This window comes from Cyprinus carpio, chromosome B6, assembly GCF_018340385.1.
Source record: "Cyprinus carpio isolate SPL01 chromosome B6, ASM1834038v1, whole genome shotgun sequence".
Classification (NCBI taxonomy): Eukaryota; Metazoa; Chordata; class Actinopteri; order Cypriniformes; family Cyprinidae; genus Cyprinus; species Cyprinus carpio.
In genome coordinates, this window is record NC_056602.1 from 8,909,897 (window position 1) to 8,937,040 (window position 27,144).

The 27,144-nt window shown below is 35.8% G+C and overlaps 2 protein-coding genes across 9 annotated transcripts; one reads left to right on the plus strand and one right to left on the minus strand.

Moving 5' to 3' along the window:
* Positions 1–87: 87 nt before the first annotated feature.
* On the plus strand, positions 88–8,062 carry fam117ba (family with sequence similarity 117 member Ba). The gene is made up of 8 exons (XM_042725566.1): positions 88–289; positions 2,250–2,403; positions 3,442–3,525; positions 3,620–3,730; positions 5,300–5,443; positions 6,238–6,463; positions 6,549–6,669; positions 7,647–8,062. The coding sequence occupies exons 2-8, from the start codon at positions 2,383–2,385 to the stop codon at positions 7,933–7,935; spliced, it is 996 nt and encodes a 331-aa protein (XP_042581500.1). The 5' UTR covers positions 88–289; positions 2,250–2,382; the 3' UTR covers positions 7,936–8,062.
* A 1,878-nt stretch (positions 8,063–9,940) lies between these two features.
* On the minus strand, positions 9,941–23,416 carry ical1 (islet cell autoantigen 1-like). 8 transcript variants are annotated; one of them, XM_042725570.1, is made up of 17 exons: positions 23,308–23,416; positions 22,329–22,370; positions 21,782–21,819; positions 21,511–21,682; positions 18,150–18,222; positions 17,754–17,877; positions 16,910–17,108; positions 16,688–16,813; positions 16,499–16,597; positions 16,329–16,414; positions 15,626–15,672; positions 15,451–15,519; positions 14,783–15,031; positions 13,096–13,344; positions 12,877–12,972; positions 12,652–12,768; positions 9,941–11,241 (listed from the first exon to the last, which is right to left on the minus strand). In XM_042725570.1, exons 3-16 carry the CDS (start codon positions 21,793–21,795, stop codon positions 12,653–12,655), a joined length of 1,719 nt encoding a protein of 572 aa, XP_042581504.1. In that variant the 5' UTR covers positions 21,796–21,819; positions 22,329–22,370; positions 23,308–23,416; the 3' UTR covers positions 9,941–11,241; position 12,652. The 8 variants fall into 8 exon arrangements, with proteins under 8 accessions (XP_042581504.1, XP_042581501.1, XP_042581503.1 ...); XM_042725567.1 differs by having other exon boundaries at positions 13,096–13,347; XM_042725569.1 differs by having other exon boundaries at positions 12,642–12,768; positions 13,096–13,347.
* Positions 23,417–27,144: the final 3,728 nt, after the last annotated feature.

Here is a 27,144-nt window from a genome sequence, read left to right on the forward strand (position 1 = left end):
GATGAGGACCAATTCATAACTTCACTCGCTTCGATATTACAGCTCCAGCATCACCTTTACACAGCGACAGCCCATCGACCTCCAGCAGCGCAGCAACGCCCATAGCAACGGCGCTGCGCATCCTCAATCTGTTTCTCTGACCCAGCAACACCGGCCGCCCTCCACCAACAACCAACCTGCTTTCCGACGACCTTCTGAACGCTGGATCCGTATCACACCGTTGTGTTTTTCTTTTTATCGCAAAGGACCATGAACGCGCCTTGTGCGGTTATTGTCTCATCATTCAAGGGTGCGTAACGTTATATGAAACACCGTGCGCTCATTTATCAATGCATTGCATATTATTGTTCTATTGGGGATGCTGTTTTTGCACACCGAATAATTTAATCCCTGAAACTGTTGTAGATTATGAATGATGTGACCAGTGTAATCCATAAAGCACTGGCACAAACCGAGAAGCATGCGGTTCATCGTCTTGTTTTCGTTATTCTTGAGCGCGGGGTGCGGTGCTGCAGATTTCACACTGATGCGACTCTGCGTCTGTTGCGATCATTTAATAATCCAACGGCAAAAACAATTATAAACGCATAATTACAGTTTTGACATGAATGCAAAATTATTTGTTTCATTGATGCAGTAATTTTATGTTATATGTATATAGCCTAATGTTTTGGATATTTTATTTTAATGACGAATCATTTCACCAAAGATTTTATTTTATTAATACATTTTATTAATTTGGTCTTGCAGCGTGTTCTGCATTGCATTAACATTACACCTTATCTAAATTGGTAGCCATTGCTGAAAACAGGCTTTAGGGGGCACTATGTGGGTAAACAACATTACGTAATAAGATATGACAGTTTTTGTTGATGGTTTTTTTACATTTCTCTTGTCTGTCTTTGTTGTCCTTTTTTTCTATAAAATCTTTTAGTAATCATGATATATTATATATCATTTGAAAGCTTAGAAGCCCAAGATTCATCCTGTGAAAACCATTTTGAAATCGGACATTGTGTTACTATGGAAATGGTACTTTAAAATCTTATGGCGGTCTCCTCCCCCTTAGTGGGCAGTGTCAAGTGTCATATTACAAAATGCATTACGGTCTTTTAGAATCAAAACTTTTTTATAATTTTGGCAACAAACATATCATTGGAAAGGTCTGAGTCTTAGGATTCCATATTTGGTGGTTATTTTGAGTATTGAAGTAAAATTGACAGAGAAATCTAGGGAAAAATTCATTAAACAAAATTCAAAGGAGTTTTGATTGCTCCCAGTGGCTGTTTGTGGTATGACGCCCTAAATAAAATCTCACAGGAACCTCAATTTTTTTCATATCAACTTCAAATTTGGAACATAACTTATTTAGACACAAGGCTTTAATTTTATACCAATTTTAGTGTAAAACCTGTTATGTAAAATATTTATAATAAATAAAATAAAACAAAATTAATATAGCGCATTTTATTTAATGTACATTTAAACTTCTATAACTTTTTGATACTTTAATTTTTTGAAAAAATTCTACTTTTGCCAAAATCTGCTAATTTTCTTCTTTAAAAAGAGACCAACCTTACGTCTATATTCCAAAGTGTTCATAAAATACAGCAATTTAAGTTTGGATAGTGCACTGTAATGCCTATTTTAAAAATGGGGGGTGACAGTTAAGGGGTTTTACGTTATTTAAAAAATGGGGGGTGACAGTTAAGGGGTTAAGGCTGTATTTCATTTTTCAATTTTTTTTTTTTTTTTTTTACATTAATGCATAAAAATCTATCTTACAGAATGTCAAACTAGGGCACAGATGGAGTAATTTTGACAAAGTGACCTCAGTAACATTGTATTTTTGTTTGTTTAAACATGGTAGGAACAGACAAAGGGGGAAAGGGATGTGGTGTGTAGTGAAGAATAATAAGATTGCGGAGAATGTAGAATATAAATGGGGAACAAAGGTTAAAACAAAATGGAGCCACACATGATGGATCAAGAGATTATGGATAGAGGCCAAGAGATAATGATCGTTTTAGTGCAGGAGAGGAGGGTAAATGCTTGGTCAGATGGTCAGCAGCTTTTGCTGTGCGGAATAAAAAAAGATTTAAAAACTACTATCTAACCTTCTAATAAAATTTTATATATATATATATATATATATATATATATATATATATATATATATATATATATATATATCAATGTCTATGGGTCTTTATATAAAATATACTTATTTTAATCTCTTTTTACCTTAGTCCCCTGGTCATTTCGAAAGCCCTTCCTTCAGCTGAAACAATAAGGGATCCTCCTCCCTTCAACTCACCTGTAAATTCTGGCCTATCAAGGACCTGGCAGCGGCACGGGAGCTCTGCCCACCACACCCTCTAAATGAGGGACAAGGCCACCCAGGTGAGACATTTATGCCGTTTAAATGCTATGCATATATATATATATATATATATATATATATATATATATATATATATATATATATATATATATATATATATATATATAAATAACACTTACATACACTAAATGATCAAAATTATACCATAAGAAGAGAGAGATATATATATGTGTGGATGTATAATATTTACACTTGTATATAATGAATATTTTATATAAATATTTTATATATGTCTAAGATATTTTTCCTTAATATATACATGTATGTTTTTGTAAAACCTATATTTCAACAAAAATACAACTTTAAAGAAGAAGAAGAAAACAAGTAGTGTATTTATATAATAATTGTTTTTGGTCTGTGTTCATTTGTATAGTATGTAAATATAAACTTTTATTTTGAATGCAATTAATTGTGATTAATCGTTTTGCTGCCCTAATATACAGTATATGTCATCTTCTTCTTAACATATGTGAAAAAACAGGGATCATTTTGTTTGTATCAAGGTTGATAAATGCACACTACATTTAGAGTACCTGTAATTTACAGATTTTAATGTTATTTAGTAAAATATATAGGCAAGAAACACGTTTTACATATTATTTAAATATTATAGATTATTTTAAATTATAATTAAATATATAATAGTATACAAAATATATAATGAAACAATGAGCTCAAATGTATGTTACACACATGCATGTTCTTTTACACACAAGCACCCTGGTATATTTTCTTCTTGTCCATGTGTTATGGGGGGGAAAATTGTTGTTTCATAATTTTTCTTAGTATGTAAAAATGCACAAAAAAACAAATGAAATGATAGTTTATAGTTACTGTTGTTGTTATGCTGAAAAAAGATGAAGAATAAGAAGCATATGAATTAAATATTCTTGAAGCCATACGATAGCTTTTTGTAGAAAAAAAGAGTGAATTATCGTCCCCTTCCTTGTGCCGATTTATGAATGAATCAGTCAATGCTTGAATTGTTTGCTCCAATCTCTGTTCTTCGCTCATTCTCTCTCTTTTTTCCTTGTCAGACCCCTAGGGCCTGGGTAGATGAGCGGAGGAGAGGCTCTCATAAGCGATCGGCTTCCTGTGGCAGCACTGACCAGCTGAAAGAGGTGAGACATCTAGAGCTATTATAACATGTGCTGATCCACCCTCCTCTTTTTTATATACTATGCTATTCATCATCTCTGTTTTGACTTCTTTTAGATTGCAAAATTGCGACAACAGCTCCAGCGGAGCAAACGCAGCAGCCGCCATCGTCGGGACAAAGACCGCAAATCCCCCTTTAATGGCAACCATGCCATCATCCAATCACAGGTGTGCTTTTATTGCATCCCAGCAGCCACCATTTGTGCTTGTGGTTGAATTACGGGGTGCTCTTGTACATCCTTAATAATACCTCCATAACCTGGGCTAGTACACGCTGCAGAATTGAAGTAGGCCAAACATCTGGAGAATTTAATAGCGCTCCACTTTCCAGCATATCTGTCCCAATTTTGCAGTTTCTCTAGTCCCTCGGAGACTGGGGGACAGAATTGTCCCAAAGGACAGTGGCTGGTTTTAGAGTAGAATACAAAGTGTCCTCTTGCAGCCTGCCTTCACCAGCACAGCCTATGGATGAATAGTCAACACATTGTATTTCTATGCGTGTGCATTTTTATAACATTTGTGCAGTTAAATATACATGACACCTCAGGAGTATATAGCAACCTAGCATGAAAATAAGCACCCTTAGTAGAAGACATTTTATTGTTTACTTGAAGGAATATTTCAGGTTTAGTACAAGTTAAGCTCAGTCATTAGCATTTGTCAGATAATGTTGACTACCAAAAAAAATATTTAGACTTAAGAGCTGAGGTTATGGTGAGGTACTTACAATTAATTATAAGTACTCACATTAACCATTGCTCAAGGAAATTCAGTCATTTAGGAATCTGCATGATCAAAAATTTCACATGAGCTCGGAACAGATTTCACATCAGACTTTTCACACAAATTTACTGCATTAACCAACAGATCTACACAGAGAAGTGTATTTTGCATCACTACACTATTAAAAGTGGACAGTGGTCCTTTTTGCAAGTTCAATTTCACTAATGTGACTGCGCATTAATTCATCTTTTAGAACTAGTGTATTATTTGAGCTTTAAAACAGTTTTTCACAGTCCTTAAAGGGTTGAACGCTTTTAGGCATTTAGGCAAAATTTTACAATTAAAAAACATTCAAAAGGTTAGAGAGCAATTTTTTCACATAAAAATCATGTAAGGGGCCATTTACATAGATTGAGTTTTTGCTTTGAAAAATGCAAGATACAGGCAGTGAATGGTGAAAAACGCAGATGTTGAACTTATTTGATCTTGAAACAGCGTTTTGAGAACACCATGTCATGCGCACAATTTCCATTGATTAAGCTTAATTCGTACCAAACCTGGAATATTCCTTTGTGTTTTGAAGATAGGAGAAGTTTTGTCAATACATTTCAAAAGCTAAGAGAACTCGTTCTTGTTTCTGAGAAATGCAACACACAGAGAAAGAAAAAGTGAAATTTTGGCTCTCCAAAACCATAAGAGCATGAAGTATATATTGAGAAAGAGCACTTACATCACACTACACTCAAAATAAGCACCCTCAAGCTCAGCAGTAATGGGCTCTCAAAGGTACTGCTCTCTGTATTCAGTGGTTTGTGTATAATGATGGAGCTTAGCAGCTTTTTGGCAGTGGAGAGACTGTAGAGGCTGTGTATGTGTGGGCTCAGCTCAGCGTGTGTGGGAGTCGTTCTAACAGGATTACACAGAAGACTGGTTTTCCCTACAGCGGGAATGTTTGTGGACTCATACAAACATTTCTGAAGAAGCATTGTACCCTTTCCTCTTTTTCACTCTCAGTCTCAGATGCCTAAAACCATCCTGATTCCCATCCCCATCTCTAAGTCCACACCTCCCAGATTTCGGAACAGCATAGAGGGGCTCAACCAGGAGATTGAACGCATCATCATACGGGACACTGTGGAGAGAGATGAGATCATAGTAGTGAGTGCATCTCAACAACTTTTTTCTTTTTTTTTTTTAAGTAAGAACCCAGAGGCATTTTATAGTTAAGTAGTAAAAATATATAATTTTTTATTGTGTTATTGTGGGTGGGTTCCCTATAGTTCACCAAACTATCATTATGAAAAATAGTAAATAGTAAACTGTATTCTAACAAAATTATGACTTTACAAAAACACAATAGACATGAGAACATATGATAAATAAAACTGTATTTAACAAATAGTTTTAACATTTTGTAATTCAATTTTTTGTTTTAACTCTCACAAACTGTGAATATACTGTATAAAGTAATTAACACTTTTGAACTTTTCAAATGTTATTTTATGCTTTTGGAGCACGAAGAATGTCCTTTCTGCAAATGTACTTGTTGCAGTTGTAATTTAGTAAATTTTTTTTATTATTTATTCATATCAAGGTGACATTATTCTACTAAATCTTCAACCACATCATTAAAAGGACATTAAAAAATTTAAAAAAAATTAACAAATTAATATTAAATAGCATGTTGCCTTAATCAAAAATGTTTTGAAAGACAATAAATCTTATGTTTACCTGTTTTTTCAGGTAATCATTTTGGTAAACACTGTTACAAAAAAAGAGATAGGCGTGAAAACAAAACTAATCAAGGAGAACAGACTGCAAATGTGCAGCATATGTTGTTGTTTTTTTATTCATATTATTACAGCATAACACAAAGGGAGAAAAAGAGAAAATAATCAGTTGTGTTTTGTCTGGTTGATTCTATTTAATTTTATGTGTGTTATGTGTTTTAGCCACAGGATGTTCCTGATGGGCACCGCGCGCCCCCGCCCCTCCCCCAGCGCAGCAGCAGCACACGCAGTATTGACACACAGACGCCCTCCAACGGCGGCCTCGGCAGTAACCGTAGCAACAGCAGCAGCCGGGCTGACTCTGTCTCACCGTCGTACCTCAGCATCCTCAATGACACGGTCGGAAACAGCCCGCTCGATGACACGCTCAACGAGAGCAAAGAAAGAGGTCAGAAGCACACGCAGCATCAGCATCACAATAACCTAAAACATCAAACTATTTGATTCCTAAATACTCCTGTTTCCTGTCTTAGACCTAGGACCTTGGTCTCCTCTGCCCAAATATGCTTCATCTCCAAAGCCCAACAACAGCTATATGTTCAAACGTGAGCCTCCGGAGGGCTGCGAGAGAGTCAAAGCTTTTGAAGAAAACCAGTGAGTAACAACGTTGTAGACATTTGGTCTGTATGTTGGTGTCTTTTACTTATGAATAAAGTATAAAATAGGGTTTGGAACTAAGTGTTTTTTCATTTTCAAGAGAGTCAGTTGAAGCAGCTATACATTCAGAAAATGTCATTTGTCCAATATATTATGAGCTATTTTATTTTGTATTTATTTTAAATGATGTTTGCATTTTTTTCAACCCTGTTACTAAAATATTTTATGAATACTGTAAAAAAAAAAAGGTCTGTGATTTTGTCATTTTGTAAATAAATAAATAAATTGAATACAAAATATATGAAATAATGATAGATATGAAATAAATTAAATTAAAATACATTTAGAAATAAATTATATCTAAGGACATTAGGTAACAGGGTTGTAGATTCAGCTCAAATTAAGCTGTAATTACATAATAAAATTCAAAATTCTGAAATAATTTGACATAATTATGAAATAAAATCAATTATGACAAAACATCTTAAGTTAGTCATAGTCAGTTATGGCAGAAAAAGTCTAAATTATGACAAAAGTTGAAACTTTCAGTCATAATTGACTTTTTATCTCAATTTTAAATTTTGTCATAATTTTGTCTTTTTATCTCACATAATAAATATGTCATAATTATGATTTATCAAAGCAAACCAAGATTTTTTTTTTTTTCTTATTTGGCCGAAATGGGCTTTCATACAAAATAACTTTTGTAACAGAATTGAAAAGTTGAACTTGAGAAATACAATTAATATTGTCATTTGTGTAAAACATTTTTAATTTTAAAAAATGACAAAAGTACTGCTCAGGTGGGACCTTGGACTTTTCAAAAAGTGATGGTACACTCATTTGTATCTCATGCGTGGAAAATACCAAGACTTAGAGGGATTTAACTGCCAGAAACATTCATAATTTTATCAGTATAAAAGATACATCTTCACGAAATAGCCATGAACTGGTCTTTCTATCTTCTGTTCCAGGCCAAGGCCTCTCCAAGAGATTCCTCCTTATCTCTGCCCAGACAGAAACAAGGTGAACTTCATTCCCAAAAGCGGCTCTGCTTTCTGCCTGGTGAGCATCTTGAAGCCTCTGCTGCCCACCCAGGAGCTGAACTTCCGTAGCGGGATGGGATACCAAGGCATCTCTCACTCACTGGTGCCTCTGGGTGGGGTCGCGGTGAGGAGCCTGTCCCCCTCCATGGGTCCCGTTTTGTCCCGTGGACGTCAGTCACCATGCCTCCCACGACATCTTGAGGAGCCAGAAGGTTAAAACGTAACAGAAGAATGTCAACTGATGAACAGAGATGCCATTTTTCCCACACTCCTGTATCGTCTGATAGAGTCAGAGCTTTGTTAGGAATTTATTCAAGAACCGGTTCTGAACAACTCCGAGAGATATCAGTCTGAAACTTGAACATGAGTTGTTGTTTTTTTTTTTGTTATCTAAGGGTAATGGTTACATTGATCGAAATGAGGTTTTCAAGATGTGGATGTATATAGATGAAACATTTTTAGTATTGCACTGCTTTTTACTTTCTCAACTATTTATTGCATTTTACCATGAAGCCTTTGAATTGTCTTATGTATAGCTGCATCCTTTAACCTACACAAAGGTTTGAAATAATTAAGATTTTTGAAAGATGTCTCAAGCTCACCCATCTGCATTTATTTGGTTGGAAATACAGTTAAACAGTAATATTGTGAAATAATACTACATTTTAACATATTTTCTAAACATCATTTAGCCATTTGATCAGAATCAGAATCATAACTAAGTATTGCCATACTTGGCAATAAAGCTTTTTCTGATTCTGATGGCAAAGCTATATTTTCATCATTATTTTTCTAGTCTTCAGTATCACACGCTCCTTCAGAAATCATTCTAATGTGCTGATTTGGTGCTCAAGAAACCATTTCTTAAAATCATTGTTGAAAACAGTTTTCATGAATTAATTATTTTATTCAGCGAGGATGCATTAAATTGATCAAAAGTGACAGTAAAGGCATTTATAATGTTACAAAATGTTGCATGTTTCAAATAAATTACGTATTTTGAAGTTTACACATCAAAGAATTCTGAAAAAAAAGTCAGTCATGATTTCCACAAAAATATTAAGCAGAAATTGCTTTCATCATTAGAAATAATAAGAACTGTTATTAATAGAGTACCACTAATAATTCTGAAGGATCATGTGACACTGAAGACTGGAGTAATGCCTGCTGAAAATTCAGCTTTGCATCACAGGAATAATTTATATTTTAAAATATATTAACATAGAAACCATTTCTCTTAAATAGAATTTCAGTTACTACTGTATTTTAATAAAATAAATCCAGTTTTGGTGAGTATAAGAGACTTCTTTTAAAAACATTAAAAAAAAAATTTTTTTTTTTTTAAATCTTAATTTTTCCAAACTTTTGACCTGTGTTGTAAATTTAAGTGATTTGATTTACTAGGGAAATGGAGCTTTTAGGTCACAGTTTTAGTTGCTTATAGTTTACATGCAGTTTGAATAGTGCTGGAAGAACAACCAGAAATGTTGTAGCAGATTTGAGGAGGACTAACAAATGTGCCTGACTCCCACCACTCGTTTATAGGACCCCATTTTCATACAGTCCTTTTTCTATCATCGTCTGTCCCTACATCCAGTCTCACCCCTTAAATGTATAGAGCCCTTCCCCATATATGTAACCGGTATGTGCTTAATGTGATTTGCTGGTGAGAGAAGGTTTTGATGGTACACGAACAGCCTGGAGGAGACATAGATCAAATGTACCGGACAGTATTATGATTATGATGCACTTATCAGTTCTGTTGCTAAATTTCAAGATTAGTTCAACAGATATGTGTGATTATTACTGTAATTTCAGTCGAGTGAAGGAAAATAGATCAGACTATCAGAGCACACTGGATATGAAAGACTTGTCATGTATAACGAGAGAACAGGGATGCAAATAATTTAAAAGAGGGAAGCATGGCTTTAGCTAATAGTGAACTGATTTGAACTGTAGCATCTTTATACTGTGAAATTTACTATTTATCCCACCGTAAAGCTTCCTTTCTTCCAAAAAGAAAAAAGCTGAAAGAAAACGGGCAATCCTGAACAAATTGTATGTAATTGCCTTAATACTGAATTGTGTGTAAATTAGACTGGTGCCTGTTATTGAATTTAAGTTGTTACAAGATTTGTCTTTCTGTGAATACATTTCAAGATGGGTGTAACTCTGGTTTCTTGATTATATTGACAAATAATCAGAGAAATAACAATCAGAAACGGGATTCAGCTCAAGATTTATTTGCTCTCAAATACAAAATCTCTCAATCCAGTTTCCTTTATTGAAATTGTACATTATTTAATTGAAACAAAGGCAAAGTTGCATAAAATAAACAGATGAAAGCAGCTGCGAATGGTGTGGTGTACATTCTTTTTCTTACAACAAAAAAGTCATACAATAACATCTCAACATGTAGTTCCAAACACAAAGTTTGGACACTTCAAAATGTTAAACCACTCAAAGACAAAAACGTGCTCTATTAAATATGTAGTGAAATCCTGTGCGAAATGTACAGACAAAGCTATTCAGATCAACGAACATGTCTATGCTTAAAACAGACAACATACATTCTAGAACAATCCGAGACTGGACTCGGAGACAGTTTAGTGCAAGCGATAACTTGATTTCTGAAATGCAATAGAAAACCGATTGGTCACTCCTAATGAGACTAAACATGATCATCTTGGGATAAAATGAAATGTGTAATGTTTTCCAGAGTAGGATATTTAGCTAAACCTGTGCTAAAGGTGACAAACGAAATGAAATCACATACAAAAACATATTCACAAACACATTCCAGCATTTCTGTCACTGAAAACAAGAATGCATCACCTATGATTAGCTCCATTAAACTGTGACCTTCTCATTCCCACCAAACTAATGGCACAGCACACAACTTGCATATGTAGTTAACAGTAACACTTTTTTATTACATTAATAAATAATTTCATTTATTTTATCATTTAGGGTTAAACTAATCCAGTGAAAGAGACTCCAAAAATATTTGTGATTTACACACAACTTCACACTTTGGATATCGGTCTTCGTTAAAAATACAGTCTATAATCTATAATAGATGTTATAAATCTGTAACCATGTTTCTGGACATTAAAACTCCCGTCGATACAAAGCAAACAGATATACACACATTTACGCAGGTTTAGTCCTAGGCAAAAAAACAACCATATACAAGATGGGCAAATCCTCTCCTTCTTGTCCCTTTAAACATGTGCACTTCATAAAGTAACAGATACTTTGCTCTCAGGTAACAACACTATAGGTGTCCTAATGAACATACAGTAAATTCACGCACACAATGAAAGGATGGAAAAAGAGAGACATTCACATATCTCAGAAACTTTCCAGTGTTTTATATGGATAGAGATTTCTGGATGCTTCCTTGGCTCATGTGGAATTGTTTCAGGAGAGGTAGTGATCCAGCTCCGAATAAAGCCTGGGATATGCACTCCTTTCCATCATAGAATATTTTGGATGTGATACAGCTCCAGACCATTCTTCACTGAGAGAGGTAAAAGGCTGCGTAAGGACACAATCTCACCTTTGCAATACAAGATTACTTGTGACAAGTAAAGCCATATTTATAAGTATTATATATACAGTATATGTACATATATATACAGTATATGTACATATATATATATATATGTATATATATATATATATATATATATATATATATATATATATATATATATATATATATATATATATTGTCCTGTTGGAAGGTGAACCTTCTGCCCAGTCTAAGGTTCTAAATATTCTGGACTGGGTTTTCATTAAGGCTATCTCTATATTTTGGTGCATTGAGCTTGTCTTCTACTCTGATGAGTCCCGGCTGCTGAAAAACAGCCCCACAGCATGAGGCTGCTACCAGCAAACTTCATGTTTGAGATGGTACTCTGCAGATAATGAGCAGTGCATGGTTTCCTTCAAACATGATGCTTGGAATCGAGGTTCATCAGAGCAGATAATCTTGTTTCTCAGAGTCTGAGGGTGCTTTTTTGCAAATTTCAAGTGTGTTTTCATGTGTCTTCACTGAAGATTGCATTGAGTCTTGCCACACTTGAGTGTTGAAGTGATGTTTGTCCTTCAGTAGATTTCTCCTATCTCCACATATGATCATGGAGCTCAACTAGAGTGACCTTCAGGTTCTTGGTCACCACACTAACCAAAGCCCTTCTCCAATTGTTTAGTTTGGCCAGGAGGCCAGCTCTAGGAAGAGTCCTGGTTGTTTCAAACTTCTTCCATTAAGGGTAACAGAGACTGCATGCTTCTGTGACCCTTCAATGAAGCAGTTTTTTTTTCTGAACTCTTTCCCAGATGTGTGGCTTGATGCAAACCTGTTTCTGAGCTCTACAGGCGGTTCTTTTGACCTCAGGGCTTGGTTTTTGCTCTGATATGCATTATCAGCTGTTAGACCTTTTATTAAGACATGTTTGCCTTTCCAAATCATACCCATTCAATTGAATTTGCCACAAGTTAACTTCGCTCTAATGGAAGTAACATCTACAAGCAATATGAATGCTCCTTAGGTAAATTTCAACTGTCCCAGATAAGGGTATGAATACTTATGCAATGGAATCATTTAAGTTTTTTATTTTTAAGAAATTTGCAAATATGTTAAAAACCTGTTTTTTGCTTTACAATTATGGTGTATGGAGTGTAGACTGACGTGGGGAAAAAAAGTAATTCAAAGTAGATTAACCAAAGGCAACAACATAAAGCATGAAGGGGTATGAATACTTTAGCAAGGCACTGTATATACACGTATACATTTTATATATATATATATATATATATATATACACCAAATAAAATATCAACAATATCAACACCTAAAATGGTATATTTTTATAAACCTGGGACTTATTTGTCAGTGATAAATATATACAAACTCACAATAACACACCTCAGGCATTGAGGAACTCCTGATCACTACGTCCAATAGCATCTGGGTTGGACAGAGGGTCCAGATCTGCAAAGAGATTAAACCAGGCAGACATATCCCTGGAGCTTCCCTTAGGTGCTAAAAAGACACAGAGGGATGAATCACTACAGAAACAGTACAAAAAAGACCATCTAAGATTGTCTGTATCCATCTGTTAATTTTTGATATGTGATATAAAGCTCTCACCACTGGCAGATGAGTGTGGACTATTCTGGGTAGGTTGTCCTCCACTGGAAGGTGGTTGGAGGGGTGGGGCTTGAAACATAGGTGGAGTCGCCCATCCTGAACAACAGAAAAAGAATAAATATGTACATCACAAGTGACTGCACTGAATACTAGTCGCACAACAAAACTGTGTTGTTTGTTCCTCCAGCCTGTAGAGGGCAAATAAAAGTTTGTGCAAACCTGTGGCACTAAGGCTATGGTCCAGGAGATGTGATGGCAGGAAGCCAGTGGGTGTGTTTGCCGTTTCTGCTTCCTGTGAAGGAGCAGTAACAGGAGCAGGAGGGGCCTCAAAACAGCCGAAAGCATCCTGCCATGCCTTACTAAACTCACTATTGCCACCCGCAGCCCCGGGACTCAGCAGATCCTGCAGGAAGGCCAGGTCACCTCTCTCTCCTTCCTCTTCTTTCACCTCAGACAACAGATCCCTGCCTACTAATAAAAATAAGAAGATAATCAGGTTTTTACACGACAAAAAGCAAATTGCTCCCTAAATACTGTTGTCTTGTTTTCTGGTACAAATATCTACACATTCTTTAATCAAGAAAAAAATATTTTATAAGGCAAATTATATTAGATACTAAGACTTGTTTTCTTAAAATGTATTAAAATTATGTGAGCTTAATATTAAAACAAGAAAATAAAATCTGCCAGTGGTGTCAGAAAAATCAGAAAAATAAACCTTTTTCAAAGGGAAAACAAATTAATTTTTCTTGCCATAATGACAGGTATATTTTTCTGTTTTAAGCCTAAACTGACTTAATTTTGCTAAATTAAGCAAAAAACAAGACTTAATATCTTGAGAAGCCAAATGAAATCATATATTAAGTCTTGTTTTGTGATAAAAATATCAAAAATAAATGAGCTTAAGCTTTAACAAGAAACGAAATCTGCTGAACTTAATTAATAGGAAAAAAATAATTGATTTTTCTTACTATATATATATAAATATAAATATTTATATTTATATATATATATATTTTTTTTTAAGTTTAAACTCACTCATTTTTCAAAAAACAAGACTTGCTATCTCATGTCATCTTGCTTCTCAATTAAACGCATCTTGGTTTTAGAATATTTCGATATTTGTACTGGAAAACAAGACAAAAAATGGAGACTGTAAAAACATTTTACAGTAGTGTAGCGTAGCAGAAGTATAGTAAAAAGAATCACAGAGAAGCTTCAAGAAAAACTTGGTTGCGTAATAAAACATAAGAAGTCAATTTAGGTTTAAAATGTGAAAAAAGTTCCCAAAATCTTCCAAGAGTGCATAAAAATCGAAGAGCGTAAAAAGCTAGGGAAAAAGAAAGTAACCTTGAGGAAAGTACAGTTTTTAAAAATGCTTTTTAAAAGTTTTACAGAAACAGAGTCAGAAACACCTGGAGAGTTTTAAGAGTGGAGAAGGAAATCTAAAAGAGCAGTAAGCATAAAAAGTTTCTGAATAATTCCTATGAAACCTAAAATACTGATAGATGACGATGTTAAAGCACATCCAAAGGGGGGTTTAAAGGGTTACTCCACCAAAAAATTAAAATTTTGTCATTAATCACTTACCCCCATGTCGTTCCAAACTAGTAAAAGCTTCGTTCGTCTTCAGAACAAAATTTAAGATATTTTGGATGAAAACTGTCCCATAGACTGCCAAATAAATAACAGTGTCATGGTCCAGGAAAGTATGAAAAGCATCGTCAGAATAGCCCATCTGCCATCAGTGATTCAACCGTAACGTTGGAACGGCATGGGGGTAAGTGTATAATGACAACATTTTCATTTTGGGATGGAGTATCCCTTTAAGATTGATTTTAGAGAGTAAGAACAGGCACTAATGGAGCCCTGGGCACTGAAGAGATGCCCAGCCAAGCATTTATACCTATTTCAGGTGGTAGACTGCTGGGAAAGGCATCTTGCATTTCCTCATGTGATACGCCTACGCCCCACTGAATAGCAGGAGGCTTTGAGACCTCCTGCAGTATCTGAGGCTGCATAATAGACATGGATGCGTGTAGGGTTGGGGTCAAGGTTGGAATGAGAGAAGGGGTCGGGCCAGGCTCAGGGGTCAATAATAGGAGGTCATCATCTGTGCTATCTCCACCAATAGGGCCTAATTGTTCATTCAATGCTGTACAGGGGTAGAGATGAAGATGAGAAATACAAACAGTATTTAATACTGTAAATAATAGCTGCTCAAACACACTAGGAGTTGCACCGACTACACAAAAAGTTGTTAGTTCTATCAATATTTAATGCTTTAAGTCTGTGTCAACTGATCATATGACTTGAGTTGTGCTGCTTCTTCACTGAAGTGAAATTAAATCTAGGGCTGAGTGGTATGACAAATATATATATAATGTAATTAATTATTATATATGTGCTTATCTAAGGATTTGAATAACAATTTAGCTGACTAAACTACGGTCCAAAATAACTAAAACATAATTTGCCATTTATTTTAATAGTCGACTATTTTTCTAGATGACTAGTCAATTAGTAGCAATGAGTAGTGGGACAAGGCCTAGTATGCAAACACACACACTTTACCAGAGTCCAGACTGGCACACAAAGAACTGTCAGATCCTCTACTCTGTCCATCTACCGCACGAGTAGAAACTGATAAAAACACAAAGGAAGTGCACCTTTTTAAGAAACTTGAGCCAATAGAAAATCATTAGGCAATCCTGCATGTTCCTACATGTGCTTTAAAAACGGAACATACCCATATCGGATGATTCACCCAGCTGTTCATCTTCAAGTGAAACAAGACTGAAACATAAACATACAAACACCAAATTAAATTAATAGACACCCTGATGCATGGCTAAATGGATGCAGAGAAGAGATGATTCACATTACTATGACACAGTATCAGATTAGAATTACAAAACACATTCGATTAAATCTAAACTGACAAATTGGAGTGAGTCACAGCGATATTTCTAGGAAGCGGGTGAGGGTCATCACAGCTTTATATAACAGCATGTCTAACACAGATGGCACAGGAATAAATACACTGTCTCATTTCCCGCTGCCAAGACAGGAAATGACAGTGGAACTTTAAACAGTGTTTCCTGTTCACGAAGGTAGCAGGAGTTTCTAAAAGAAATACAATGTTCCACTCACAGATCAGTAACCAGAGCCTTCAAAAAGGCCCCTCGCCTGAAGAGACATAATCTGAGGGACACGGAGGGTTGCAGAGAATGAGGAAAGAGAGTGAATGAAAGATCTGACAATGAGAGGCAAGCAGGGCGCCTTCAAAGGAAAAGAATGCTTTCTTGATGAAAAAGAATGAAGAAAACTGAAACCGCTAGATTTGTCTGTGTGAGATTCATTGACCATGTGATGTATATTTCACACAAAAAACAAAGAAGATGATGAAAATGGCTGGCTCATGGCCAAACTATGTCTAACTGTGTTCTCACTTGTCTGGATGTGTCTTCTTTTCCTCGTCTTTGCTGTTTTCTGCTGTCTGCGTGGAGACAATTTGATCCAATGGGTCCCTTAATTCCTGTAATGAGCCAAATGTAGTCAAGTAAGAGCTTAAATTTCATGACAACAGTTTTATTTCTGGAATTTGTGCATGGACACCTACTTTAAGGGTAGTGAACTGGTAAGGTACATATCCTTTGAAGGCCTCATGGATGCCAGACATCACATGTGCAGTCTTCTCCCAGTACTGTAAGAGCGTCGTCTACAGAAAGAACAATACAGGATGAGAAAAGGTTTAAAAAATAAGAGTGAAACAGGTTTAATAAGGAATAACAGTTGGAAGGAATTTTACCTGGTAAGTACATAAGGAATGTGAAAGCATGTTGCAGCGACTGGCGCCCAGCATGACCACTTTCTGACACACGTCATTCTTCAGCTTATCGAAGTGCACTTTTGTTCCTCTAACCTGGGCCTGAACCTGTTTACAAACACACAGAGATAACAGACACTTCAACCTCCATGTTGTATACAGATGCAAGTCCCCCCTTCGATTGCTCGCTTTGCGCAGTCCGACCTTGCGAAATTTTTCCAGTTGTTTGTAAGTATCTGGGTCCAGTTCCTGTGACACGTCCTTCATCCAGAGCAGAGCTCCGCGGTACTCAGTACGGGCTTTCTCCATTCGGCTTACGGTCAGCAGGGTGTCTGCGATTGCTCTCCTCCGGAACGTCTCCACTTCCTGTTCCAAACGATGGAGAGGGGGACACAGCGCCAACCTGGACATGACAGAGGACAAAGAGAAATTGTTGCCAGTGGCTTAATCACATGATTGTTGAGTGAATGTAGCACCGAAGGACAGAGATGTTAGTGCATCTTTAGTGTTTGCAGAATATAGAAATATTCTTTCTAGGGCTGCCAAAGTAACTTATAATGATTTGTAATAATTGAGTAATTAATCAAAAGTTAACAAAAAAAAAAGTAAAAAAAACAGAACACTAGTGAAAAAGTTTATATGTTGGCATTATTTTTCCAATTTAATAAATTAAAGGGAAAAAATTATATGTGTGTGTGTGTGTGTGTGTGTGGTGTTCAAAAAACATTTAATTTTTAAAGGATTCTTTGAAAAGAACAGCATTTATTTAAAATAGAATGTTTTGATGCATTTAATGCAGCCTTGCTGAATAACAGTATTAATTTCTGACTTAAAAGCTTTTAAAAGAGTTTATACATTACATAATATTCATGCATATATACAGTACATACACGTGTGTATATATACATACCCTGACCAAACTGCTTAGCTGTTGTTGCAATGTATTCAGTCATGGATTATTCTTATAGTTTTTATTAAAGAATTATGAAATAAATTGCATTAATGATCTGAAGCCCTGATTTGGTCATATTTGAAGAAGAGTGCCTACCTTTGCTTGGCAGAACAGCAGAGGGCTTTACTGGTGGCGTCCATCATACTGCCTGCTTTTGTTTTATCATGCTCTGCCTGGAAGCGCAAGAACAGTCCGAGCTCATTCTCCTCTTGAGAGAGGTCTGAAGTGAGGAGGTCACAGGAGGCAAAAACATGGTTATTACCACAACAATAACTCATAGTATTAGAAACAATTTGCATTATTATGAACACCACAAAAACACATTTGTAGAGTTATGCTTAAAATGGACTGTTGACTCAACAGTAACGGCATTCATTGTAACTGAGAAAATGTGCTGTATTCCACTGCATGCAGAGGCTTTCAAAAAAAGCTGAACTAGACTCTTTGTGTTTGCACACACAAAGAGGGTGGAAGATCATGTTCCTCACTCACGTGTGATTCTTTGCTGGTATTTCTCAATCACTTTCAGAAGTTCTGTGCAAGTGCTCTGGACTGAACGGAAAAACTGGAGGAAACAGATAACGCATTATCATTAACAAATGCAATTCATACATTGTTTTAGTTTTGGTTACAAATGTTAAAAAGGAAGCAGCACTGTGTTTGTTGCAGCACACCAACATATCTCTGAATCTTTTATTCTTTTCCTCATTTATATACTCAGACAGAACATTTGGTCACCCACACTAAAGACTCCAAAAAAAACCCACATTTGAACACAAAAAATGGTTTTTCCAGTCTTGCTGTCATGGCAACAAAGGATGTTAAATCCCTGACTGTCTGAGAGAGCAGGAGAATGTGTTCTACCTGAAACAAGAAACTCACAGAAATGACACAAATAATATAAATGACTCATTCTGTTGAGCTGCCTTTGTTCTAGAGAGAGTTTCAAAAGCTTCGAGGAGCCAAATATAGGAACAGGACCAATTCCAGTATTCAATAGTGGGATGAAAACACTGGGCTATAGACAATACCAGTGAAACCCCAACTCACATTTTAAAACCTTGGGAACAGCAGTAGGCACACAAGAATTAATGCTTTTATTCAGCAAAGATGCATACAGCAAAGACATTTATAATGTTACAAAAGATTTATATTTCAAATAAATGCTGTTCTTTTGAATTTTCTATTTATTAACAAATCCTGAAGTGGTTTGACTTTTCAAAAAAATAAAATAATTCATCAGCACAACTGTTTTCAACATTGATAATAATAATAAAAGTTTTAAATCACCAAATCTGCATATTAGACCGTTTTCTGAAGGATCATGTGACACTGAAGACTGAAATAATGGCTGCTGAAAATTAAGCTTACATCACAGAAATAAATCACATTTTAAAATACATTTAAATAGAAAAAAGGTTATTTTCAATTGTAATGATATTTCACAATATTCTCTTTTTTTTGACCAAATAAATACAGCCTTGGTGAGCACAAGAGTCAATGCTGAAAATCTTACAGACCCCAGACTATTGAATGGTAGTGTAGCTGGTAATTTAGCAGATGCTGTTATCAAAAGCGACCTGCATTATACTTATTACAAGGCATAATAGTGATAGTTCATGGCTCACACCAGTAACCTTCCGGTTTCCAGACTTAAGCCTTTGCAACTACTGTGTTTAAGCAGGTTTGTAAGGAAAGTATTCAAATAATCATAGTCGGGATTTCAGAAGAAAAGTATTACTATGGTCATTTCATGTATTAATAAAGTATATTCATGTGGATCAAATTAAATATGGCATCCACCCAGACTAAGGTCCATGTGTGCTGATGAAGGTGTGACCCCTGCAGGTGAGGTCTGCTTTCAGGTTACTGTTTAACTCTGTGCACAGGCCTGACAAACATACAAGAACAACACCCTCAGGAATCAGGTTTGTACAACAGCCTCGGCTAAATAAACACTGTTAGTGTATTTACTAATGTAAAATTCTGCCATTTCGCACCATAAGGATGATGCATTATTGTTTTCAAGTTAAGAGGAAACAGTGCTTTGTTACCAAACAGGCAAAAGCCAATTCACATGATCATAAGGGCAGCTGTGGCTCAATGGATAAAGAACATGGATACACCTGTTCATTAAGCAAGCAGCCGGGGGGCTTACGGTGGTCTGTCTTCTGCTCTCCTCTTCACTGGAAACCATCTAATGACCAGTAAACCAGGATATGCTTAAGTGTAACAGCCTGAGGCAAGGCAAGATTAAACAAACACACATAAACAAACACACGCGCACACACTTCCTTAAACTAAGAGTGGTCTACAGATTTTTATTAGGTCTTGATTACAAGAAATCAGCTACTTTCTTTAATAAAAGCTAACTATTAACCAAATGTTTTTGTTTTCATCGCTTACAAAAAGTTTTCCCGTCACTTCATATAACCCAGATTGCACTTCTGATGGCAGATGGAGTATTCTGACGACGACTTTCATACCTTTTATGGACCTTGACACTGTTATTTACTTGGCAGTCTATGGGACAGTTACATGCCTCCCGGTTTTCATCCAAAATATCTTAAATTGTATTACGAAGACGAACAAAGCTTTTATGGGTTTGGAACGACATGGGGGTAAGTGATTAATGACAAAATTTTCATTTTGGGGTGGAGTATCCCTTTAAATAAGTTTACATTAATTTTGCTTTAATTTGTGCTAAAAGAGTTTGAGAAAAGTTTTTTCAGTGATATTATTAGGGTGGGTGAATTTAGGCATTATGTTGTTTGGGAGTATTTTTAATTGATATAATTTAAGCAAATAAATGGATATCACTTTAGGTATTATATAAAAACGTCCTCATACAAGGTACAAATGTATACTACATTCCAAAAGTTTGGGGCTGGTAAGATGTTTCTCCTGTTCTTACCATGCTGCATTTATTTGACCAAATATATATATATATATATATATATATATATATATATATATATATATATATAAAAAACAGCAATATTGTGAAGTAATATTACAATTTAAAATACATGTCTTCTGTTTTAATATATTTTAAAATGCAAATTTCTTTTTGTAAAGGAATAGCTTGATTTTAATAGCCATTACTCCAATTTTAAGAGTCACGTGATACATCTGAAATCATTTTCATGTGTTTTTTTTTTTTTTGGTGCTCAAGTAACATTTCTTATTATCAATGTTGTAAACAGGGTGTTGATTAATATTTTTGTGAAAACCATAAAAAAATTATAGAAAGTTAAAAAGTTAGAAAGTTATTTGTTTGAAATGTTTGTGTTTGAGTTGGTGTCACCTAAGTGTGAGTCTGTGTGCATCCTACCTAAATCTGCTTTGGACTGCTGTTTAAAAAAGACATTAACATTTATAGGGAATGCATTGCCTGAATATGTAAAGAGGGAAAGGGAGAAGAAAGGGCAGTTGTGTGTGTGTGTGTGTGTGTGTGTGTGTGTGTGTGTGTGTGTGTGTGTGTGTGTGCGTGTGTGTGTGCGTGTAAAAGAAAGGCAGTCAAGACAGAGACAGTGCCAGGGCCATTTAGACTGAATGTCTGTATACAGTGGTAAAATCAAGCACAGCTGATCAAAGTATAGCATCATCTAGAGATCTGCTCATCTTCTCTCTTCCCTGTGATCATGTGACAGTACACCATTAACCTCCCTCCATCTCATTCAGTTATTTCTCTGTCGTTGTCAGGCACACAAACATCAAACGGAAAAAAATTTGCTTTCAGATGTTAAAAAACAGAATGAGTCATACAGACTCACTGAAAGAAAAACCTGGCCCAGTGATGCTTCACTTTCACCCACAGGTCATTTCACTACATTTACAAGGGTGCTCATACCTCCAATTTGGCATCAAGATCTGCGTCAGATGCCACCACATGCTCATCTTCTTTCTTCCCTGTGGCCTTGATCAGAACCTGCTTGGTCTTCCAGAACTTCTTCTGCATTCGGGCCATGACCGAGCTGTCCTCCCCCAGAACTGCTCTGCCACTGAACATGTCACTAGAGAACCTGAAAGAACATGCCATGTTCTTCAGATATACTTGTAATTAAAAACAGAATCTAAGAAGAGGAGAGGTAACGTTCATTGGAGAAAGTCAAGACACAAACCCATAGCTGTCCATCTTCTTGATGAGTGTGGCTTAAATCTGCAAATGGGATAGAAATATTGAATCATGCCTTGGGTACTACCAAGTGAAATTGATATATTTATTAAGTTAGAATGCATTCAATTGATATTTTATGATGTTACGAGTTATTTATATTCCAGATATTTTAATAATTATTTTATTTTATTTGTTTTCCACAAAAATATTAAGCTGCAGAACTGTTTGCAACATTGATGGTGATAATAAGAAATACTTCTTGAGCACCAAATCAGCATAATAGAATGATATCTGAAGGATTATACACTGAAAACTGCAGTAATGACTGCTGAAAATTCACTTTTGCCATCACATGAATAGATGACATACAAATACATTAAAATAGAAAACAGTTTATTTAAACTGTAGCTAAACTGTAATTATATTTCACAACAACACAGATTTACTTCATTTATCAAATATCTGAAGTTTTGGTGAGCATAAGAGAAATCGGACAGACTTTTACAGACATATATACGCTTAAAAATTAATTCAAACATTTTATTACTTACTTTTTGAAAATCAGCGGTGGCATTCAGCAGACACTGAAATAACTGGATAAAATACCAAAAATGTTTTTTATCAATCCAATAAAAAAAAAATCGATGAAATTATTTCAATATTATAAATAAGTGTCACTGCAGGACAATTAAAATGAATAATAAATAAATTTGAGCTTTGAGGAAAGTCAGTTGATACATAAGAAATACTTCATATGGCAAAATAAATGTAATGCCCTTTGCAAACTGCCGTCTTGTTGTTCTTTTGAGGTAACAGCTGTTAGCTCTCACAGTGACTGCCATGTCTCTCACGGTCACAAATAACCCAAAACCAATGACACACACACACACACAAAAGCAAACGTTTAATGCAAGTCAAGAGAAACTATAATAAGAACCAAAAGCCTGTCCTGACATTCATTCAACGTCACTAATGTTTTAATGATTAGTGCTTAAGCGATCTCAAATGTTGTTTAACAGTTGTGTCACTGAATACATAATAAACGTATATTTTCCACGAAACAAAACACACTGTTTATGAGCTGACGCTGTTGTGATCGCACCTTCCTCCACATCCAGCAACTCATCATGGGTCTGGTTACAATGTTGCAAGCAGCAGCCTGCTCGATTTTATCACATTTGCTTGTATTTTCCCGAGAATTTTAGTGTACACAACTGCTACTTTGTTTCGAATAAACAGACTGAACCGTTTATTCCTAGCGTATACAGGACGACAATCTGCAAAGATAAACGAATAAATATTGTAAATAGACAGTTACCGGATCCCAAACAAGATAAGGAGTCATCGAGCTCTCGCTGCGTTTCCCTATAATAATAACCCTATTAACTTAAAACACGTATTTAACATGGCGACTTCAGTCTGCAGTTCGAAACAGACGCTGTACAGGTCCTGATAAATTACAGTTTGCATCCATTAAATATGAGTGTATATATTTGAAGGAATTGTTATTAGGGCATCGCATTTCCTTACCCGCTGACGTTGCCTTGAGCAGCGATGGGAACGTTCACGCACGTCATTCCCGTGAGCTGAGAGGCAGCGAGAGCGCGTGCGCAAACCAGTCAGCCCAGACACAAGCTCATAGTTCTCAATGGACTGAGGAAAATATTCATATCTTTCTGTTAAAACGTTTAATTTAGAGTATACTGGCCAAGTGAAACTGCTCTTGTGGGGAATTAAACAGAGATTAAAATGTATTGTAGGACTATAACAGGCCTACAATGTGTATAATGTATATAATAGTATATTGTGGTTGTTGTAAAGTGCTTTGAATAAAAGTTACAGCTAAAATTATTTATGTAAGTGCACAATATAGTAGGCTAGGTTTTCCAGAATGGTCAGACTAGTCTGTTTACTGGTTAAAGTAGTGGTAGGTCTAGTTTATTTATTTTTTTAAGCTTGTAAGAATTCACTTGTAACATTTAGTTCACTTTCAATATAAAATTCAGTTAATTTCTAAATAAATAATAAATATTTATTTATTTATTTATTGTAATTGTGACGGGACTGAATAGTTGCAAATAGCCATCTATGCCCAAAAGATGGCGCCACTGACACAGAGAAACCCTTGGAGCCGTTCATCTCAAATGTTGGTCCCTTCGTAATTGTAACCCAGTGAGGTTACTATGTCTTGGTGTATAACGGGAACAAGATACAATGTATTCTACAGTACGAACATGTTAAATACATGAATAAAAAAAAGAGAACATTTTGATATAATTCATTTGAAAGTTGATATTTAAAAGGAGTTAAGATTCAGATTTGAGATGATTGAGGCGCCTCATAATGTGTGTCATGTGCTTAATACTTTTTACATAACATATGATATAATTTATAAATCAAGTTGTAGAACAGAGATAGACACAAACAGATGTCAGAAAAATCAGGAAGCTGCGGTTTTGCTAGGTACACTGAGTTGCACGCTATCAGAGTAAAAAAAAAAAAAGCTGATCCATGTCGCTTACATACTCTAGCCTTTTCTACACAAACTTCTCACACATGCAGTCACATCCACACCCAGACACATGTTTGATGTACACAGACATAACTCATACACAGACGGGCATATGCCACCACCACACCCCTGCCACAACCACAAATCTTTTACCCCAAGTCTCTCGTCTTCAACAATGTGGCCTGGTTGAAACAACAAAAGGCAGGCAGACAGAGACTGCTTCTGAGGAGTCAAATCAGTACACTTTCAGAGGTGAACAACAAGCTCAAGCACACCTGGACGGCAGACAAACATCTGTTCACTGAAGTCTGTCGGATCTCTGAGACACTATGAGAGTGGAAACCTGAGCGTGATTACTATATTATAGCTATATTACTCTATTTTTACCAATCAAGATTTTCTTAGCCTCCAGCTGGTGAGGACAATGGATGACTTGGTCCTTCCTCAGTCACAACACTGAACTGCAGCTTATGGTAATACCATGATAATGTAATTACACACATTACTGACAAAGGTTCAAGTCAGATCATTGTATATTGCTTTGTAATCCCTTTTTATTAGCCTGGTGAGACAGAATGAACATATAATGAATCGGATGATCAGTCAATTAGAGCCAAATGCAGATAGGAGGAGACTTAAACCAAATACCTGTTAAACCAAATGTGGGGCAAAAATGAGTTAAACATCTGTTAAGGAAATTACTCCACCCCAACATACAAAATGTGCCAGTGTACCATGTGTGGCCTTTAGAGCAGGGATCCTCAAATCTGGCCCACGAGATGCACTTTCCTGCAGAGTTTAGCTGTAACCCTAATCAAACACACCTGAGCATGCTAATCAATGTCTTCAGGATCATTAGAAAATCACAGGTAGGTGAGTTTGATCAGGGTTGGAGCTAAACACTGCAGTGCATTGGCCCTCCAGGGTAAGATTTGAGGAACCCTGCTTTAGAGTGTGTACTTACATTTGTAAGTATGTGTGTTGGTCATTTAACATGCGGCCACCCACCCCCAATAACACATATACACACAGAGCAGTGGATGTTCTTCTACAAAGGATGCAAATGACAGACAGTAGGGTTCCATATCAGTCCTCAGATCAGCCCATCTAATCCCCTCAAAGTCCTGCAACACAATTCAGCCCCATTCAGCGAGTCAGAGTCAGATTTCTAGCCAGACAGAGAAGACTAAAATGGAATATCATGCAAGAATTTTAAAAGGAATAGTTCAGCCAAAAAAAATGACAATTCTGTCATAATTTACTCCTCCTCATGTTACATACTATTTGTATAACTTTCTTTCCTCTGCAGAACACAAATGATATTCTGAATAACATTTTAAGTCCGTATTAAATAAGTCAATGAGTACCAACATTTTAAAGATCCAAAAAGGATATAAAGGTAGTGTGAAATTAATCCATGTGGCCTTGCTGGCCTTCAAAAGCGACATAATCTTTTGATGAACAGATCTAAATGTCTAAGTCTTTATTAATCAAATCTGCATCAAACATGGTGACACATCTTAAATCTCATGACATTTGATTATGTACAAAATCCACTGTGGTTTGATGTTAAAGGGATAGTTCACCAACAGATGAAAATTTGCTGAAATATGAAGATGTTTTAAAAAATGTCCCCTCACAGTTTTTGGTCCGCACTGACTTATTATTGTTCCCTACTATGGAAGTCATTGGGAACCAGCAGCTATTTGGTTTCCCACATTCTTCAAACTGTGTTCTTTTATGTTCAACCTAAGAAAGAAACTCATGGACCACATTGACTTTTATGGACAAAAACAACTGAAATATTCTTTAAAAATCTTGTTTTCTGATCTGCATAATGACAGGAATTAAAGTGAATCTGAAGGCATGTTTTAATATAAAATTAATTTAAAGACTTTTCTATAATTATTAGTTTCATATTTATGCTTTTAATTTGTAAAATTGGCTTCATTCACTTCCACTTTACACACCTAAATGCAACCTTGACCACCTAAAGTCAAAATTGTTTTATTTTTATTTATTGATTTTGTAGTAATGAATATGCTACAAATGCTGTTGAATGATCTTGTACTTTGTACAAACTCAGTTTATGATCTTAACATGTGTGAACCCAGTATATTACATCCATATTTTATTAAATATAAATAAAACATCTAAAGTTTTCTAGATAAACTCCCATTTTCAATCTAACGAGAACATCATTTGGTTTAAGTGGTCTCTCACTGACTGGGGAGCTTTATACTGTTTCTTCTCACCTGTAAAATTCAATGCAGCAGTGAATCGGCTAGTCTTTGCTTAGTCTCCAATGGCTTTTAATTAATAAGGGTCTGTCACCGACTCTATTCCCTTTAATAGTCTTTTCAGCTGTCTCCATGACCAAACAAGCTGGGATTAAAGAGAGAAAAAAAGATCATGGGCAGTGGACCATTCAAACAGGTGTCTCCTCTTTCCTTAATACCACCTCTTCTTTCTTCCCCATGCCTCTGCTCACCTCTGTGAATGGACTGGCCAAGCAGTGATTTGTTTTCTGTAGCCTTGAGGCTGGAACTTTAGTGGCCAAGGTATAGACTTCAAGGCACCAACGTGCTGCCTGGTAGATCTGCAAATACACCTCAAGTTTCTTTTCAGCTTCTTTTCTCTAGTTCACACAAGAGTCTGACTAAGAAGCGGCATGCTCTTATCTGAATCTTGTCCTCTAAATTCATCGCTGTTTAAATCATTATTAGTAGATAATGTTGGATAGGAAGAAAGACACATACAGAAACACATACAGATGGTCTAATGACGCTTAGAAAGGCCAGAAATTCTTATCTGGAATCATCAGACCTATTGTATTCTTATCAGAGCCTCTCTGC

What these genes read in the sequence shown, in the direction of transcription:
- fam117ba (XM_042725566.1), top strand. Translation starts at nt 2,383, where the DNA reads ATGAGGGACAAGGCCACCCAG. An exon ending in TGAGGGACAAGGCCACCCAG is followed by an intron (nt 2,404 to 3,441) that starts GTGAGACATTTA and finishes TTTCCTTGTCAG; the next exon opens with ACCCCTAGGGCCTGGGTAGA. An exon ending in CAACGAGAGCAAAGAAAGAG is followed by an intron (nt 6,464 to 6,548) that starts GTCAGAAGCACA and finishes TTCCTGTCTTAG; the next exon opens with ACCTAGGACCTTGGTCTCCT.
- ical1 (XM_042725567.1), bottom strand. An exon ending in ATACCAGCAAAGAATCACAC is followed by an intron (nt 17,878 to 18,149) that starts GTGAGTGAGGAA and finishes TCCTCACTTCAG; the next exon opens with ACCTCTCTCAAGAGGAGAAT. An exon ending in TCCACACTCATCTGCCAGTG is followed by an intron (nt 12,769 to 12,876) that starts GTGAGAGCTTTA and finishes GTGTCTTTTTAG; the next exon opens with CACCTAAGGGAAGCTCCAGG.